This window comes from Elephas maximus, chromosome 15, assembly GCF_024166365.1.
Source record: "Elephas maximus indicus isolate mEleMax1 chromosome 15, mEleMax1 primary haplotype, whole genome shotgun sequence".
Classification (NCBI taxonomy): Eukaryota; Metazoa; Chordata; class Mammalia; order Proboscidea; family Elephantidae; genus Elephas; species Elephas maximus.
The window spans coordinates 75,604,987-75,623,041 of NC_064833.1; the positions used below are offsets into that span (position 1 = coordinate 75,604,987).

The following is an 18,055-nucleotide window of genomic DNA, read 5'->3' on the forward strand; positions in this document are numbered from 1 at the left end:
CAAAAACTCTATCCATAGGTGGCCAATAACATACTATATGATCTTTATGCCAAGGCTCTTATTACTGCTTTAACTGAAAAGGAAAGCATGAATTAAAATCTAGCGATATATTATCTGTTTTTAAAATCTACAATATACCTTTCAGGTCTTTCAAAACACTAAAATGAACATTTTAAAGACACCTCTGTACAACCAAATACAGGAATTCTTAGCAAGATAGTAATGTTTTACACTTGCAAACTTTTTACATGTTTTTGATAGCCTTGTTGGTTTGGAGCTCCATAGTGGGGATTACGGTAAAAGCATGGGGATTGTGACTTCTGACATCAAGGATCTTACAAAAAAAATCTTGTCTTAAATGTAGCCATGTAACTATATAACTAAAATTTGGAAACATAATCAAACATTTAAATAAAATTCACGATAAATGCGTATCTCTTAGCATTTAACTTTTTTAGTGCTTTTATGGCAACAGTCATTTGATAAACATTTATTGCACCGTGGATGTGCCCAAGTCTGTGCTAGGCTCTGGGGATTAGAGGTGAATAAAGCCTGCTCAAAAGGATCACTGCTGGAAAGGGAGGAGGATCTGTAAACAGGTAAATGATATGGAAAGTTAAGTGCCAAAATAAAAGTAAGAGCATACTTCATAAACTATAGATGATTAATCTGCCTCCTAAATTAAACACTTTGAAAAAATAAATGAACTCAGAACAGCAAAGTGCCAGGGCAGTTATTTACATCAGTGTTGGCATACCCATTTTGTTTGTGAGATGTGGCCACAAACTTTCCTATATAGGTTTTTAGGTATAAAAGTTTGATATTTACCTTAGATTATAATTTCAGCATTGGTTTTACTGAAGATTTACTTAGCTGTTATTTAATTCATTTCATAAAATATATTTTAGATATTCTAGTACTATGATATGCCATTTTCACAATTTAGTTATTAGTTTCAAAGCAGAATGCTCTTAATTCTTTGTATGCTACAGGTAACTTTGAAACAATGCATCACATAGTTCCTGTTTACTACCCACAGGTGGGTAAGCCAAAATTAGTCTTTTTCTCTGAAATACAAAGATCCTTTCCAAATGGAAATGCTTCTCCAGAAACATCCCAAGAAGATACAAAGACCAAAGTTACTGAAGAGATGGGGTAAGTTCTTTCAATTATTCATGCATTTTATCTCTTTTTGGAGAGAGGAGACACCCTCACTATCAACAAGGGGAAGAGGCCCAGTATCTGATCTGCCTCCAAGTCCTCTGTTATCATTTCTTCTTGACCAAGCCAGGAAAAAAAAAAAAGGACGGAGCTGCATTGTGGGTTGGTTTGAGCAGTCATAGAGTTGCAGTGGGAAGGGTCAGACGAGATAAGCCCACTGAGGTAGGGGAGGTGACTATGGAAAATCCCACGAGCAGCAGGTAAAGATGTCTGGGTAATCAGGGAGCATAGCAAAGGAGCTTAGCAGCAGACAATGAATAAAAGTTCTGAAAGTCCGGTGGTCTTTGCCTAAGAGGCCCAGCTGATGCCCCAGCTGATGCCCCAGCTGATGGGTGGACTACTGCAGCAAGTACATCTGGGGACAGATAGGAGGGGAAGCCTGGTGGACCACAAAGAGAGACATTCTCACCTCTTCTCCAAGGTAAGGATTCTTAACTTGGTATCCCTGAAAGAGATCCATATTTTCATTAGATTCTCAAAGGGATTTATCATCCAAAAAGTTTCAAGAATCACTACCCTAAGCTAGCCAAAAGGTTGGCAGTTCGAATCCACCCAGAGGTGCCTCAGAAGACAAGCGTGGCCATCTGGTTCTGAAAGGTCACACTTTTAAAAACCCTGTGGAGCAGTTCTACTCTACACACAAGGGGTTGCCATGAGTCAGAACCAATTGGACGGCAATTAATAACAACATCCTAAACTTTGAGTAGATAAATAATATAGTTCCATATGAATCAGTTCTAAACCACCTAATGAGAAGAAAATTGCCTTTTGATTTTGAAGGATGATATTACTCAAGATTAAAAGACAAACCATACCAGAAAATAACTTGATTTACCTATAAAACATTAAAACCCAAAATAAACCAATTGTTGTCAAGTCAATCCCAACTCATGGCGACACCGTGTGTTGCAAAGTAGAACTGTACTCTATAGCGTATTCAAGGCTGTGACTTTTCAGAAGCTCATCTCCAGGTCTTTCTTCCAAGACAACTCTGAGTGGGTTCAAACCTCCAGCTTTTCAGTTAGCAGCCAAGCACTTCACCATTTGCCCCATCCAAAGGCTCTTTATAAAAACATTACGCACCGGCTATATGCCAGGCAACATGGAAAATAAAAAGTCAAATAAGACAGCCCTGATCTCAAAGATCTTGTAATAAGCTAACTAAGCTGTTGCCATCAAGTCAATTCCTGCCTCACAGAGACTCTACAGGACAGAGTAGAACTGCCCCATAGGGTTTCCAAGGCTGTATGTAATCTTTTACGGAAGCAGACTGCCACATCTTTCACCCCAGGAGTGGCTGGTGGGTTCAAACTACCAACTGTTTGGTTGGTGGCTGAGTGCTCCAACCACTGTACCACCAGGCTCCTTTGCAACAAGCTAGTTGGGATCAAATGTGATAAGAGAGTACTGTATAGTGTGATAATACTGTGGGAATTATAAACCAGATCCTAATACATTCTATAAATTTTTCATTCAATTTATTTTCTCATTGATAGTCAATACAATGATTGCTCTATCGATCTTTCCAGTCATACCATACTAATCATTACAATATGATGAAGGGCAATAACATATTTCATTGAGAAAGTAATCAGAGCCACTGGATATACTTGGAATAGCTTCCTTTTCCCAGAACTGCCTGCTGGAGGTCAGATGGGTTGACCCTCTTTGCAGGGCCCAGTCAAGGACGGCGCCCATCTGAAGAAGCCCCGTGAACAACACTGCTGCTCTTTTTAACCCCTTTCCCTGCAGAATGGCTCAGGCTTGCTGGGATGGAGGCTTAGGGGAAAGAGGGTTCTGTGAATCTGGAAAATGCTTTACTAGGGGAAAGGAGAAAGGATGCATAGGGAGTCCTGGTTTGGGTCCTGTCTCCCCACCAGGCACAATAAAGCGGGGCTTGTGTGAAAACTTGCTTTTTTGCTTATGTCCATTGTCAAACCCGTAGCCAGCTTGTCCACAGCATCCCGAAAACTTCTTAAAGATGAACACAACTGGTGTCAGCTCCACAACGGAGTTCTTGAGTTTTGTCTCTTTGAAAGGTCTTGCTAATATATCATCAAGGTGGAAAAGAAAACAATAAAAATGTACACAGAATTCTATACATTGCCACACAATTGATTTTGATCAGTTTTGAGCTGTGCTACATACCGTATATTCTATAGCCCCGAGCAAAGCTCCAGTCACTAAGACTGAGCTGCTGAAACAGCAAATCAATCACTCTGCCCTAATTTTCCTAACTAGGAACACTAAATTCAGAGCTAAACGCATCTACTTACATGTATATGATACTATGCTATTCTTGTTAATAAAGCATATATTCCCTTAAAAGCAAAAAAAAAAAAAAAAAAAAAATTCTATGTACTACAAGACAGATCACCCTAAACGAAGCCAACAAGATAGGGGAGTTCATGTAAAAACATACAGAATGTTCTGTCAGTGAACTCAGTTATGCTTAATCCTGAGTTTTCAGTTTTATCCTCTGAAAAAAAAATTACATAAATATTGTCTTTTAAATGTTTTCATTTCTTCAGGTAACATTTTCACTACAGGTATGTTAAAATATTGTTTTGGTATCTCAAGAGTTAAATCTATTAGAGGGGAACATGAGTTTTACCTCTCTTTAATTAAAAGTGGCCAAATACATTATAATCTTGATAAAGATTTTTAAGGTGTACCATTGCTAATATTTTACTAATTTAACATAAAGCTGAGAGATAACGAGAATAAAGTTGGAAGGTACACCAAGTGCTAAAAGCAAAATACCCAGCTGAAACACAATAGATTTTAAGTTTCCAGAAACTGGATTAAAGCAGCTCCTTCCTTAATTACGTCACAGGCATGAACTGCAGCTAGCAGGGATGTCCCCTGCAGTCTACACGGTGTGCCTGCTCAGAGGTGGAAAGTAGCTCAGAGTACATCTTCCCAAATGCTAGAAGTATGTGCCCTACACTGCTTTCGGGCTCTACACACTGGGAACTGTGAAGCAACATCTGTCCAAAGACAGGGGGATATTTTCCACCTCCTTTATAAATGCGTGCAGTCTGTGCTCATGTATATTTACACAAGCCTGCTTTCCCTTCAGGGAGGAAAAAGTCAGACTCATTGACGTTGTTTTTGACCCTCAAACTGAACTTGATACTATCAATGTACACTTTAATTAAAGATTAGGTCGAAAGTATTTTTTATTTAAGCACTGATTCTGAACAAATGCCTTCACTGTTTAATTAAAAATCATATGTGGTATTAAACAAACAAAAAAAGGTACACGTTATTGCTTTTTTCTGTGTTTGTCACAGTAAATACTTCTGACAGATGTTTCCTCTCTTTTAAACATGCTAGGAGGTGCATGAGCCTTAGTAATTTAAAAATAGGCATTAAATACATTCATATATTACATACAAGATCCATTGAGAATACTGTACACCACTGTACAATGAAAAAAGCAAATTCTTACTTGATTATTTAATTATCTTTCAAGCCCAAGCAATGCTAATCAAGTTGATCCATCTCTTTTGTTAATAGAAAAATAATAACGTTCTAGCTGGGTTAGAATGCCCTAGTTTCAGATACCCTTATGGGACGTGAATCTCTGAAACCCATAATTCACAGGGAATGTTCACTGTACACTATTTAGCTATTTCTAAAACACCTTTTGTTAAAATGGAGTCCCTGGGTGGCGCATATGGTTAGTGTGCGTGGCTGCTAACTAAAAGGCTGGAGGTTTGAACTCCACTCAGAGGTACCTCAGAAGAAAGTCCTGGCAAGCTCCTTAAGAAACACCAGTCATTGAAAACTATGGAGCCCAGTCCTACTGTGACGCGCATGGGGTCGTCATGAGTTGGAACTGACATGATGGCAGATGTTTTTGTTTTTGTTGTTAGAACATGGAATCATTAAGTTTCTTTGAATTAAAGAAGGCATTTTAACAGTAAAAATAACTTACCTTTGCTGCTGTCAAGGTTATGTTTAACAGTTGTAAAAATAGCAAATATCCTATGTACTTCAAGAAGAATTCCAAAAACTCAGATAATATTGTTAGTCCCACAACTTCAGGATGACCTTATATAACCTCACTCATAAATCCTGAAATCCCTTTAATTTTCCTTCATTAAACCTAATCCTGGTATATTTAATTTTACATGCAAAATAAAATTGTATGTATCAGTAATATAGATAGACTGTTGAGATTTTTATTTGCAGTTTTCAACCCTTTTGAAATTAAGACCTCCCCCACAAAAAAAAAAGCAGTAGTAGAAAGCAATATAAAGCATTTTTAAAGTTAAAAGATACTACGAGTTTTTGTGACTTCTAGTCTCAACTCTGTCAATGGCTTACTCTGTGAACAAGCGTTACGTCAGACCTACTGAGTTGTGGTTTATGGCGATGGAAAAATCACACTCGTTAAGGGCAGCACATACACTAAAATTGGAACGATACAGAGAAGATTAGCATACCCCCTGCACAAGGATGACACACAAATTTGTGAAGCGTTCCATATTTTTTGGAACTCTGGTGGCGCAGTGGTTAAGAGCTCGGCTGCTAACCGAAAGGTCGGCAGTTTGAATCAACCAGCCGCTCCTTGGAAACCCTACGGGGCATTTCTACTCTGTCCTTTAGGGTTGCTATGAGTCTGAATTGATTCGATGGCAACAGATTTTTTTAAGGTCGCACATCCAATTAATGTAATTGCTATAGGTAAGTTACACACCTGTAAAAAGTTGAGTGGGTAAGAAGGTGTGTGATAGATATATTTACAATGATAAAAAAAAAAAAAAAGAGTAGCTGCTGAGGCTGCTTATGTACAACCAAATGCCTCATGGAATTTGGTTCCTTGGTTTGGAGGTTTAGGGTCATGGTTTCATGGGACATCCCAGTTCATTGGCCCAAAGTGTTTAGTGCTTCTGTTCTACCTCCTAGTTCATTGTATAGTGTAAAAGCTTGCAAGCAGCCATCCAAGGCACAACAGCTGGTCTCTTCACCTGGAGCAACAGAGGAAGGAGAGCCAGGAATAGGAGGAGGATAAGGAATATGTGGCTAATTGCCTCCACGAACAATTGCTCCTTTTCCATGAGACCAGAAGATCTGGATGGTGCACGACTACCATTACTGAACGTTTTGGTTAAAGATTCCATAGAAGAATCCTTAAAAGTGAGAAAATTCAGAATAGAATTTCAAATTCTACGGAATCCAGGCTTTCTGGAGCCCTAGAAGCTGGATGAATCCCTGACACTATTGCCCTGAAATTATCTTTAAACCTTAAACCAAAATATCCCTTGAAGTCTTCTTAAAACCAAACAATAGTTTAGCTTAACTAGTAAAGTATGTTTGCCTTGAGCATTGTGCTTTTTTAAGATTTATCTATATGGGATCAGATTGACAAGAGCAACTGGAAAGATTAGATAGGAAACTTAGTGGGCAGTGAGTTCATGTAAATGCGGAGAGAAACAACTCAAAAAAGGAAGGTGAGAATGGTTGTACAACTCAAAGAATGTAATCACTGTCACTGAATTATACATGTAGATGTTCTGCAGTGTATATTCTTAACAACAAAAATATAGTTAAAAAAGTTATATAAGACCTAACTCAAAAGAGCCGTATTAGCTGTTTCCAATTTAAGAATATGTCTATATTTTGAAAGCTAAATTTTCACTACCCAAACAAAATGTAAAATAGTCAAACCCTTTGAAGTAAGAATATTACAGAAGGGACAAAGAGGCTTACAGAGGAGCAGTCAGAGAGCTCCCCGTTTTATAGAGGGGAAAAGAAGCTTGCAGAGGAGCAGTCAGAGAGCAACTCCCCATGTAATAGAGGGGAAAAGAAGCTTGCAGAGGTGCAGTCAGAGGGGTCCCCATTTTATAGAGGGGAAAAGAAGCTTGCAGAGGAGCAGTCAGAGGGGTCCCCATTTATAGAGGGGAAAAGAAGCTTGCAGAGGAGCAGTCAGAGAGCAACTCCCCATGTAGAGGGAAAAAAAGCTTGCAGAGTAGCAGTCAGAGGGGCCCCCATTTATAGAGGTGAAAAGAAGCTTGCAGGGGGCAGAGTGGTCCCCATTTTATACAAGGGCTTGCAGAGTTGCTGTCAGAGGGGTCCCCATTCTATAGACGGCAAAGAGGCTTGCAGAGGTGCCGTCAGAAGGGTCCGCATTCTATAGAGGGCAAAGAGGCTTGCAGAGGTGCCGTCAGAGGGGTCCCCATTCTATAGAGGGCAAAGAGGCTTGCAGAGGTGCCGTCAGAGGGGTCCCCATTCTATAGAGGGCAAAGAGGCTTGCAGAGGTGCCGTCAGAGGGGTCCCCATTCTATAGAGGGCAAAGAGGCTTGCAGAGGTGCCGTCAGAGGGGTCCAAGGCCAAACAGTTACCAGGAAGCAGAGCTGGGACTTGTACCATGTCATTGACTCCAAAAGCCCTGTTCTCAGCTACGCTGCCAGCGGTCTCAGATTCAAACACCCTTGGGAATAGGTAGGTTGAGCAAGTGACGGAAACAGGCCAAGTGGGGACTAAAGTGAACTGGAGAGGAAATGCCCAATTAAAGGCAACTACTGGGTTGCAGACCAGTGTGGCCAGGTGAATATGCTACACTTCAGAAATCAGAATAGCTGGCAAGTGGGCTATCTAGATTGTGAAATCATCTGACTTAAAAATATCAGTTCAATTTAAAAAAAATTTTTTATCTTTATTAGGATAGATAAAATTTTTAAAAAAAATCACAGTGCTTGATAATACTAGCAGGCATATGGAGCAGCTAGAACTCTCATAGTACAGTCACTCTGGAAAATACTTTGACAATGTCTTAAAAAGTTAAACATATACTTACCATGTCCATCAATCCCACTCCTAGTATTCCTAAATTAAATAAAACCTATACTCATTCAAAACCCCGTACCTGAATGTTTATAGTGGCCTATTTATAATTACCAAAAACCGGAAACAGCCCAAATGTCTCTTCACTGTGGAATGGATAAACTGTGGCCCATTCATACAATGGAATACTCCTCAGCAATAAAAAGAAATGAACTAGAAATACTTGTAATAACAAGGAAGGATCTCAAAAGCATTTTGCTATGTGAAATAAGCCAGACTCAAAAGGGTACACACTGTATAATTCTATATTACATGATATTCTGGTAAAGGAAAATCTATAGAGACAAAACACATCAGTAGTTGCCAGGAACTGGGGTGTGAGAGGGTTGACCACTCAGGGTCAGCATGAGGAAATTTGGGGGAGTGACAGAAATTTTCTGCATCTTTATTGTAGTGGTAGTGGTTACATGACTACATGTTTGTCAAAGCTGCAGAACCATAAAGGGTGGGTTTTTTGTGTGTAAATTATACCTGAATAAAAAAGAAAAATAGTTGAAGAGTAAAAAAAACATCAAACACCTATTGTTTGATACACACACATATATCACAAAGCAATATATTTTGTTCACTGATAAGTATGATTATTTTACATATAAAGACAATCTTAATGAGTTAAGATTACAAACAATTTGACATCTTTAGAAAAAACACACCAGTATAATTTTAAGATCTACTTCACACACGGTGAAATAAAATCTATAGTGTTCTAAAGCCATGTACTTTCTGGAACAATTAAGAATTCCTAAGAATGATATTCTATGAGAACACTATTTGGATTGTTAACAGGGAATCAAGCTATGTAAAGTATGCTCTTAATTGAGATAATACAAAAATGTGTTGCAAATTATAAAACTCTCTACAAATAGAATAAAGAGCACATGCTTTACAGTCAATCTGCCTGGCTTGAATCCTGTCTCTGCCACTTATTAGCAATGTGACCTTGAGGAAGTTACTTAATCCCTCTGAGTTTTATTTTCCAAACTGTAAAATATAAAACCCTCATAGACTAAATGAGAAAATACCTGTACAGCATTAAATCTGTTGCCATCAAGTCGATTCCAACTCATAGCAACCTATAGGACAGAGTAGGACTGCCCCATAGAGTTTCCAAGGAGGGGCTGGTGGATTTGAACTGCTGATCTTTTGGTTTGCAGCCAAGCTCTTAATCACTGTACCACCAGGGCTCCTAACTCTTATATACCCCAAACGAAAAACCCATTGACATGGAGTCAATTCCAACTCATAGAAACACTACAGGAGACAGCAGAACTGCCCCATAGGGTTTCCAAGGAGCGCCTGGTAGATTTGAACTGCCAACCTTTTGGTTAGCAGCTGTAGCAAGCAGGTCATAATAATAAGACCACTTCAGTGTTTTCTAAATACTTTTACATATAAAATGCTAAATAAACGATAGCTGTTACTGATTGTTTATGTAATGTTAGAAATGTTAAGATTTTTATATTGTGAATAGCAAATAGCAGCACCATGCCATCAGAGCCTTAGGAGATGCAGCAGATAGGACAAGGGACTGCCAGGAAGTGGTTGGTCTTGTTACCTTTCATAACTTACTATTGGCTGTTAACAGTGAAAAGCATCGGTGCCCCTCCTCCCCTCCTGCAGTAACAAGAGATGCTAGCAGGTTGGGCTAGAGTGAGGCAAGTGAGGTGCCAGGTGCATAAAATTTAAGAAGCCATAGGTATCTCATGGAGCCTTGGTGGTGCAGTGGTTAAGAGCTCAGCTGCCAGCCAGAAGGATGGCATTTCAAATCCACCAGGCACTCCTTGGAGACCCTATGGGGCAGTTATACTCTCATATGAGTTGGGATCGACTCCATGGCAACAGGTTGTTTTAGGCGCTTCATATGGAGTCCAGGTTGTACAGCGGTTAAAGCGCTCAGCTGCCAACCAAACGGTTGGCGGTTCCAACCCACCAGCCACTCGGGAGGAAGATGTGGCAGTCTGCTTCCCTAAATGATTACAGCCTTGGAAACCCTATGGGGCAGCTCTCCTCTGTCCTATAAGGTCACTATGAGTGGGAATCGACTCAATGGCATAGTCCTGAGCCACCTTCTCCCCAGTGTTCTTATTTGCTTCTTCAGGATTCTCTGCATTCCCTTCCTGCTCTAGGGAGAAAATCTTTAAGATGTGGTTTCGTTTAAAGCCTGAAAAGATTCATGGAGTTTGGTGACGAATCACTAGACTTTACTAAAGTTACTGTATTCCAGATTCTATATGTTAGCTACCTTTTGGGGGTAACGTTCACATTTGAAATTTAACTGTTTTTTCTCTGTTAACACAGGAATCTCTCTTTGAAGGAATCTCAAAGCTTGCTGACAAAAAGTGATGTACATGAACCTCACCTTCTCCAAAAATCAATAGAAAATTCATTTATGGAAAATGAGTAAATTCAGCCTAAAGTGATCTGAAATGTTTCATTTTTAACTTCAGAGTAGTACTACACAACAACATCTTTTGTGGGTTTGTAGTTTTATAGAATCTCATATAAGAAAAACTTCGTTTGATTTTGCTTTTTTATATTATCTGAAACATTGCTTTCCACGTGTGAATTCAAGGATTTATCTGCATTATTCCTCATTACATACAACCTATTTGGCAAATAAAGATGTTTTCTCTTTCACAAAAGGAAAGCAACACTTTTTGAGCCAATGAAATTATGGTGTGCTCCTTTCTTGTAATTAGCTATTGGATGGGAATTGAGAATGAAAACCTGAAGACTGTTCTGATTCACTAATATGTGGACCGGTACATCCAAAGTAACAAGTGCCATGATTACTATCTACTGCTTGGCGTTTCTCATTGAAAAATCTATTGGAAAGCATGAGACTATGTCGCATATACACAAGCAGTTTCATTAATGGCATTTTAATTTTAATATTCCGTTTTGACCCCAAAGAAGATAATAAACGCCCTGCATTTCGAATTGTAGGCATTGTTTCGAGTACGTACTAGTTATAGTCAAGTCGCTAGAAAATATTGTGCGTCCCCTATGAATGCGATGGGGAAATAAGTGGACTAAGCTGTATTTGGTTGGAGCCGGCCGGCAGGCTCTGGACCTGCCTCGGGGCGCTCTGCCCGTTTTGCAAAGGCGCCATGGATTGGCTTCCTCCACCCGGTACGTGAACGCCGCTCTTCCCGTGGGCTCACAAGCAAAACGCCTCAGACAAGTTTCCCGCCAACAGGAAAGACTCAGGTCTGAACAATGAAGCCAAAAAAGCGGTGGCCCTGCGGAGACAGCGTAGGGGCGGGAGGCTCGAGGTCTGCAAGGCCAGCGCACCGGGAAGCAGCGCCCCCGACCCCAGGGCGGTTCACTCCTGTTTCAGGAGCTCCCGAAAGTAGCATAGACAAGTGCACTTTATCCCTGCGCGGTTGTCTAATGTGGCCCCCGAGTACTGAGGTAGAGGGGCTACTGTTGTAAGTAATCAGGACAACTTGAAACATCTGCCCGGTGGTAGACTTCAAAGGTTAGCTCAACGATTTGCCACATCGACGTTTCCTCACAGAAAAGTCATGCTTAACAAAACTGCAGCGTTCCCGCCTCAGCTCGGCCAGCGCTAGGAGGGGCCTGAGATGAGACTGGGCCCCAGTCGGAGTCCCGAAGAAGAGGGTGGCGGCGAGATGGCTCGCGGCCTCGAGTCCAGACCCCATTCCCGGCTCCGCAACCGGCGCCCCAACACGGAGGGCGCCCTGGGCATTCCGCCTCCCCAAGAATGGGGGATACGAGGGATATGGGGTGGGTGGCGCAGTGGTTAAGCGCTCGGCTGCCGACCGAAAGGTGGTTGGTTGGAACCCCCCAGCTGCTCTGGGGGAGAAAGATGTGGCAGTCGGCTTCCATAAAGATTACGGCCTGGGCAACCCGGGTCGCTAAGACCCAAACCGACTCCACCTCACGGGTGGGGGGGCTCAGGAGGGGCCTTTCAGACGCCCCGCCCCGCCAGGCTGTTTGATTAATGACTCCCTCTCCGCTGAGGGGCGGCTCCGTGAGGCCGCAGCCCCTGCGTGGCCCCTCAGGTGGGCGCGGACCTCAGCCCCTCCAGCGGTCGTGGCGCGACGTGGAGGCCGCCGCAAACAAGCCCAGCCGCGAAGCGCCAGCATAAAAGGCGCAGCCAGCCGGCTAGAGCGGCCTCCGACTTCGGCTAGACGAGGATGGAGTGAGCGGTGCGGCCCTGGCCACGCAAACCCGGCCCGACGCCCCTGGCCCGCTCGCGCAACGGAACCGAGCCCCGCACGGCCGCTCCAGGAGAGGTAAGCGCCCGGCAGAGCCACCGCCCCGGCCCGGCCCCCGCGGCGCCGCGCGGCCCCCGCCCGGAGGAGTAGTGGGTGCCCTAGTCCGAGGTGGAGCCCCACTCTTTCCGGAGAGATTCCCCCAACCTCCTGCCGACCCTGGGACCCAGGCCTCGCGCGCAAAGCAGGCGCCGCTCTCTGGAGCGAGGGGCGCGAGGACGGCGGGCACCGTGGGCTGTGGCGAGGTCAGGGCTGTCCCAAGTCACCCCGGGCCGCTCCCGGCCGCCCCGCCGCGCTCCGCGGGACGAACCGCACCATCTTTCGGATATTTCCGAAGCCGAGCAAGCGCCGACCCGGAGCTGTGTTTCCGACAGTTTTCCCAGTAGAAAGAGCGCTTTAGCAAATTTGTCCGTGAAAAGTGGAAAGCCACTACCTCGCCTCTCCCGACCCTTCTAAGGAGCCCGGAACTCCCGGGCCCCTGAACTCTCCCCAAACTCCGGGAGGCAAAACTCACCCAAGTTGCCTCGGAAAGACGCTCCCTGAGCCACGGATGGCGGCGGGGATTCCGCGCGCAGGGAGAGTGAAAGGGTCTCAGCCGTCGCCGTGTCTGCCCGGCCGGCGTCCCGCCTCACCGCGCCCTCTGTCCTTTGCAGCGCGCGCGGCGCGGGAAGCCGCCATGGATGGGGACGGCCCCTTCAACGCCCGCGCCGAACCTACACCGCCGGCCGCCGCTGCCGCCGCAGGCGACTCGAGCCCGGGCGGGACTGGGTCTGGCGTCGGCGCGCGTCCGGGGGGCGGGCGGCCGGCGGCGGCGAACGCGGCGCGGGAGCGCAGCCGAGTGCAGACCCTGAGGCACGCCTTCCTGGAGCTGCAGCGCACGCTGCCGTCGGTGCCGCCCGACACCAAGCTGTCCAAGCTGGACGTGCTGCTGCTGGCCACCACCTACATCGCGCACCTCACCCGGAGCCTGCAGGACGATGCCGAGACGCCCGTGGACCCCGGGCTGGGCGCCCTTAGCGGCGACGGCTACCTGCACCCGGTCAAGGTAGGCGCTCAGGGAGCACTGCGGGGCAGGGAACAGGGCACCGAGACCCATCCTGTCTGCCACCGATCTGACCTCGGCCCCTCGGTGAGTGGTCCACACTGCAACAGGCAGCTCCTTAGCCGTGCGCAGGTAGTGGCTGAGGAGTTTAAACCCGGGGTAGCTTGGGTAGGGGTCTCTCACGCCCCTTTATCAGCAGCCTGCAGGATATGTCTTCCAGAATGACAAGTTTTTCAGGACTAGCCTGGTAGGTGCTTGGTTGCAAGTCCTAATAATTTTTTAATATCAGTTATAGTCATAACTTTTGAAATTTCTAAAAATGTTTTTGACTAACATTTCTAACATGGTTCTTACCATATGTTTGAAAGGTTTTTCAGGTTCACGAAATAAATGGGGTGATAAAACGATCTGCCTGTAAGTAATCATAGGAAACCACTGTTGACAATTTTTTAGTACAACTGGTAAGAACAAAATGAGATCGTTCTGCATTCCCATGAAGTAAAATTTCAGTATGTTTAAATAAAGACTAAATATCATAGACTGAACAACTACCAATAAAAACTATAATGGGTTCCTTCATGTAATTTTGATAATAGAATGGGAAGTATGTTGGGTGAATTGATCAAATATTGTTTTCAGACTTTGTGATGTGCAAAATCATACAGGAGAATCCATTTTGTATAATTTGTTTACATTACTTATTGGTAGAATGGCCAGGGTTTTCATTTAATATGCTGCAAATTATTAAAATTCATTACCTCTATTGCAGTATTTAGACTGTCATTTTTTTCTCCTAGGAAATTTCTTTTAAACTCTACATTGATCTAGCTTTCTGTTCAAAAGGCATCATTTTCCCTATAATTCTCTAAACCTAAATTTTCAAATTTTTGGTCTCACTCTTCTGAACGATTTTGCCACATGTATATGCACACACATAAAACTAAGCCTTAAGTATAATATTAGAGTCAATAAGTTATTGAATAATTATTATTCAAATACAGTAAACTACACCCTTTAATATTAACTGGTCACACTTCTGCAGTGAGCTTTAACATAATGTACTTTGTAAGTATAACTAAGATGATAATAGACTCAAACCATTTTAAATATTACATATAAAAATTTGAACTATCCTTTATTTTACAATGATGGTAGATCTTATGCCTTTCACAAACTTTATTACATCATCTCAGTTGAAAAGTCCGTCATTAATTAAGGGCTCTTGTACTATAGTGTACATTAGATTGCTATTCAAATATACCATTAATGTTATATTTCTTTGGACTTGACATTTTTCACATACTCTAAAAAAGTTTATTTTAACGTTAGGTAGATTTTAATACAAAAGACATCTTTTAAATGTCACTTTATGGGAGATTTTTAAGCAGAATGAGAAATCAAGTTTTTATTTACCTTGGTTTCTTGCAGTGCTTTTTGAATGAGTGATGTTAGAGAATCATTTTCATGTAACCACGAGGAGTTTTTTTGTACTGGATTCATGTACCACATCATGTCCTTGATTCACATTTTTGTGGTTCTAACTATTTTTTTTTTTTGTTAACTATTTTGAGAAAAAAAATCTCTTGTCCTCTGAATCAGTTACTTTGGTTTTAGAAGACAACTCTAGAGATAATGATACAAGGCCAAAGGTTACCTCTTAAAAACGAGATTGATGGTGTTTGGACAAGTAACTAAGATGTTTTAAAAAATCAAACATTTACTGAGTGCCTACTGTGTGCTATGCAAAGCACTGCGGTAAGAGAGGGACTGTAATCACGAGGAAGACTTAGTCCCTGCCCTAAATGAAAATATAGTAAAGGCTGAGACAAAAGTACAAATAATAGTAACTATAAAGCAGAATGTTCTATGTGCCTTCAAAGAGCAGTAACCATGTGCTGTGGTGGTTCAGAGGAAAGAGATATTATATACACATAATTGAAATGGTCTGTAACTCATTATTATATTATAGACACTCTCAAAATGTTTAATGAAATGTTTACATTTCATTAATGCAAACGGAATAAAAATATTTTGAGTTTTGATGTTTTTGACCAACTGAAGGTCCATTATAAACTATTGTAACCCTTAGTAAAAAGTGTTTTAAAATGGCTTTATTTTTCTGCCTTACAGCATACTGTTACTACAGTCTTACTCTGATGATCAAAGGTCTTTTAACAAATATCTCAAGGCCACCCTTTTGAACCATCAGTTCTCATTGTCATCATTGTTACTATGTTAGCATTGTGGGGGATTTATGTTAAGAGTATCTCAGATGAAACTGGAAGGTTTAAGAGACTAGGATCTTGGGGCATAGACTAAACAGGGGTTTTTATCCCTTTGGGATACAACTGACTCCTATCAGCACCAGTGGCCCAAAGGCAGTGATTTTCCGAGAAAACAGAAGTATATTTCAGATTCTTATAGTGGGGGAAAAGCACAGGTGACTTTATTAATTGCTTCATCCCTTGAGAGTGATTATTGATAATACAGGTAATTTTTAAATTAATCATAGGGTTTTGTTACTTTTGGGTCATTTAACTCCTAAAACAGAGTGCATTTTTAAAGTCTTCAGTTTCAGGTTCAGTTCTGGTTAATTGTATGACTTTACTAGATTTTGTAGCTTACTGAATGTACATGGTTTTAAGTATACCTTATTAGGGAGAGTAGAGCTCAGGATTGTGTTAATCTACACAATGCTAAAACAAATCATTGAAAAGTGAAATGTAAATCAGTCAACTGTTTTTTTCCAGCATCGTGCTGGCATGCAACCTAGCCCATACTTTATTTATATCTTAATTTCTAACTCTTTAAACAATGTGTCTATATTAAATTTAGCAGAATAAAATCATTACAAGCTTTTTTGAAAATCCAAAGACACAAAGTTCTTTAAAAAGACACTTTTATTTTTTGATTCAATCCATGAAAAAAGAAACAAAAATCCACATACACATTTTTAGGTTAGGTTTGCTTCATTACTTACGTTTTACCAAGGATATAAGGAAGAGAAGCCTTCGTTTGTTTCCACACACGGTTGTGTGATTTAGAGTGGCACATATCCAAATCACCCAGGGAGCATTCAGTAATATTTTGCTTTTATTTGTTTTTAGATGTATTTAATCCACATTGAGTTCCTCAAATTACACTGGAGATTTGAGCATGAGTTTTTTATGCTCATGAAAACAGGGCAGGGTTGAAAGTACTACTTATGTGGTATGTTTTCTCATCATTATGCCTGTCTGGCAATAAATTATTTGAGAGGTTGTCCATCATAAAGGTGAACTTAGAAAAGTCATGATCAGAAATACAAATGTGATGATGAGCAAAAGGTTAGAGCTGCATTATGCCAATACATTTTGATATTTACTCTGAGTATCCTGTCTGTATAACACCCAACACTCTGATCTTTGCAGCTATCCAGATATTTGCTCTTAGCTAATAAAACATCTCATAACAACCCTATAGGACACAGCAGAAGTGCCCCCATAGCATTTCCAAGGAGCGTTTGGTAGATTTGAACTGCTGACCTTTTGGTTAGCGGCCGTCTCTCTTAACCAGTGCACCAGCAGGGCTCTAATAAAACACCTAGATGGTTGAATTATCTACTTTACGTTGTGGTTCTTTGATAAGTGTAGACACGTAATACTAACTATGTATGGAGACTCTGGGTAATGTGAACAGTTAATGCATACTCTGGTAATCTAAAAGGTAGGGGTTCAAGTCCACCCAGAGAAGAAGAAATAACTTTTAAAAATATCTTTACATTCAGGAATCTAGTTTTAGGGTTAATTTTGTTTTATGGTTAGTTTGAAATAAAAACATCATGGGTGGGTACATTTTTACGCTTCAATAATATTCCTTTTCCATGATTTCCTACATGAATACTGTTATAATCAAAGTCTGGATACATTTTTACTTTTATTGTTAGCATTAATAAACATTTTTAATGTACTTTAGACTTCATAATTGTTACTAACTATGTAATATTGTTCACTGCATTTGCATTGGGGTGTTTGGAATATATGTCCGAGATACTAACTTCTGCATTCTCATTTCAATTTTCTTTTTCAGAAATGGCCCATGCGATCAAGATTATACATTGGTGCTACTGGTCAGTTTCTGAAGCATTCTGTCTCTGGAGAAAAAGCAAGTCATGGCGATACTTCAACTGACTCACAGCCTTAGACTCTCCTGGTGGGGGCTGGTAGGAATGGTGGTGATTGTTTTTACATAGTAATGAAGTAATTCTATATTTATTATATCAGACATAACATCATTTCTCAAAGTTTATATGTGAATGCATAGTTGGATGTTCAGATTTGTCTGTCCAGTCTAAATAATTGTGGAATGAAATATTCAGTCTTACATAAAACGCATAGCTTATCCAATATGAGAAGTAGTCACCACTATATATAGCAAAATAAACTATTGGGAAAAAAAGAGATACACAAAAGCTTAGAATTATATATGTATCCAAAGAATTCATAGATTTTCTGTAGTGTATCTGTTACAAGCTGAAAAGCTGATATCTATCAGTACAGTCTTCCTTAGTCAAAAAAAATAAATAAAAAGGTGTGTTTGTAATACACCAGTTTCCGTATTTGTGAAAGAGTCTGTGTTTATAGTTGCTCCAAGAAGATATTTCATTTGGAAGGCATGATATCATTTATTCAGTTTTAGCTGAATATGTGTGAAAAGA

General features: G+C 41.3%; 2 protein-coding genes and 1 non-coding gene across 6 annotated transcripts in view; all 3 read left to right on the forward strand.

Moving 5' to 3' along the window:
• PPP1R42 (protein phosphatase 1 regulatory subunit 42) overlaps positions 1 to 10,632 on the forward strand; it is a 77,366-nt gene extending 66,734 nt beyond the window's left edge. The window contains exons 10-12 of one of the 4 annotated variants that reach the window (XR_007513253.1): positions 1,040 to 1,155; positions 1,515 to 1,642; positions 10,375 to 10,632. Coding sequence is in view for 1 of the 4 variants with exons in the window: in XM_049853765.1 (XP_049709722.1) it covers positions 993 to 1,155; positions 10,375 to 10,480 (269 nt within the window). In the remaining 3 variants the exon portion in view is untranslated. Of the gene's footprint in view, positions 1 to 992; positions 1,643 to 10,374 lie in introns of all 4 variants that reach the window. The other 3 variants (XR_007513252.1, XR_007513254.1, XM_049853765.1) reach the window with 3 other exon arrangements.
• Positions 5,620 to 5,723, forward strand: LOC126059099 (U6 spliceosomal RNA). The gene has a single exon (XR_007513363.1). It is a non-coding gene; the product is annotated as a U6 spliceosomal RNA (small nuclear RNA).
• Positions 10,633 to 12,085: 1,453 nt separating the features above from the next.
• Positions 12,086 to 17,794, forward strand: TCF24 (transcription factor 24). Its single transcript, XM_049853766.1, has 3 exons — positions 12,086 to 12,338; positions 12,971 to 13,362; positions 17,428 to 17,794. Exons 2-3 carry the CDS (start codon positions 12,994 to 12,996, stop codon positions 17,539 to 17,541), a joined length of 483 nt encoding a protein of 160 aa, XP_049709723.1. The 5' UTR covers positions 12,086 to 12,338; positions 12,971 to 12,993; the 3' UTR covers positions 17,542 to 17,794.
• Positions 17,795 to 18,055: the final 261 nt, after the last annotated feature.